Source organism: Nyctereutes procyonoides, unplaced genomic scaffold (assembly GCF_905146905.1).
Source record: "Nyctereutes procyonoides isolate TBG_1078 unplaced genomic scaffold, NYPRO_anot_genome, whole genome shotgun sequence".
In the NCBI taxonomy this organism is placed as follows: Eukaryota; Metazoa; Chordata; class Mammalia; order Carnivora; family Canidae; genus Nyctereutes; species Nyctereutes procyonoides.
The window spans coordinates 19,199,879-19,200,866 of record NW_026575135.1 but is presented as its reverse complement, the minus strand read 5'-3'; the positions used below and the strand labels follow the sequence as shown (position 1 = coordinate 19,200,866).

The 988-nt window shown below is 42.8% G+C and overlaps 1 protein-coding gene across 1 annotated transcript; it reads left to right on the top strand.

The window, feature by feature from the left end:
- The first annotated feature begins 398 nt into the window (after positions 1-398).
- Positions 399-768, top strand: LOC129495192 (60S ribosomal protein L39-like). The gene has a single exon (XM_055302626.1). The coding sequence runs from the start codon at positions 399-401 to the stop codon at positions 552-554; it is 156 nt and encodes a 51-aa protein (XP_055158601.1). The 3' UTR covers positions 555-768.
- Positions 769-988: the final 220 nt, after the last annotated feature.

Sequence of the window (988 nt, the reverse complement as noted above, 5' to 3'; positions counted from 1 at the left end):
AAGGTGTTCTGGGGGGAAACCCCAGTCATGCCATGGGTTGAATTATTCAGAGAGTTCAGAGAACCTGGGGAACAGAGTCTTCAACATTTGTTGACCGGTCACCTTCTCATCTAGGTGTGTCAACCTGGACTCTCCTAAGTGTGAGGGCTAATCTGAATAGTAATGCTGAACTTCTGAGAGTTTCTAGTCAGGTGCTGGAGCACTAATGCTGTCCTCAGGGAGCAGAATCCTACCTTCTGGAGCACATGCCATTTGATATTTTGTGTCCTTCTTCAGAAGAGGCCTGCTAATTAAAGAAAATCAACTGAAAACCCTTCTCTGAGGTTTTCAAAAAAAGGGAAAGGAGCTCTCTCCTTTCCGCCGCCATCCTGGTTGCGTGTGGTTGACTGTTCCATGCCATGTCTTCTCACAAGACTTTCAGAATCAAGCAATTCCTGGCCAAGAAACAAAAGCAGAATCGTCCTATTCCCCAGTGGATTCGGATGAAAACTGGTAATAAAATCAGGTACAACTCCAAGAGGAGACACTGGAGAAGAACCAAGCTGGGTCTGTGAGGAAGCATCGCACATCATGAAATAGCAAACATAATTGGCACACATATTTAAGCCACATGGAGATCACATGTTCCTATCCTATCAATATGGAAACATTCTTCCTACCTGTCCAATAGACATGTCTTATCAAGGGAATGATTTTCTCTGTTACTATGCCTCTATACCAGTAGGTTGGTTCAGTAATAAATGTGAGACCTTTCAGCTGAAAAAAAAAGGGAAAGGAAATAGAAAATACTTTTATCCACTTTGCAAATGAATAAAAGGGAAGGAACACAAAGCTCCATTAATGCATTGTGGAGAGATTATCCATGGATAATTATCTGCCTTGAGAGGAAAGAGAATGAGTCCAAGCCCCTCATTTGTCTCTTGTCTTTCAGCATCAATGCAGAGGGAAGAAGAGGAGCAAAGGGGGAGCATTTTGCAGGTAAGTTTCT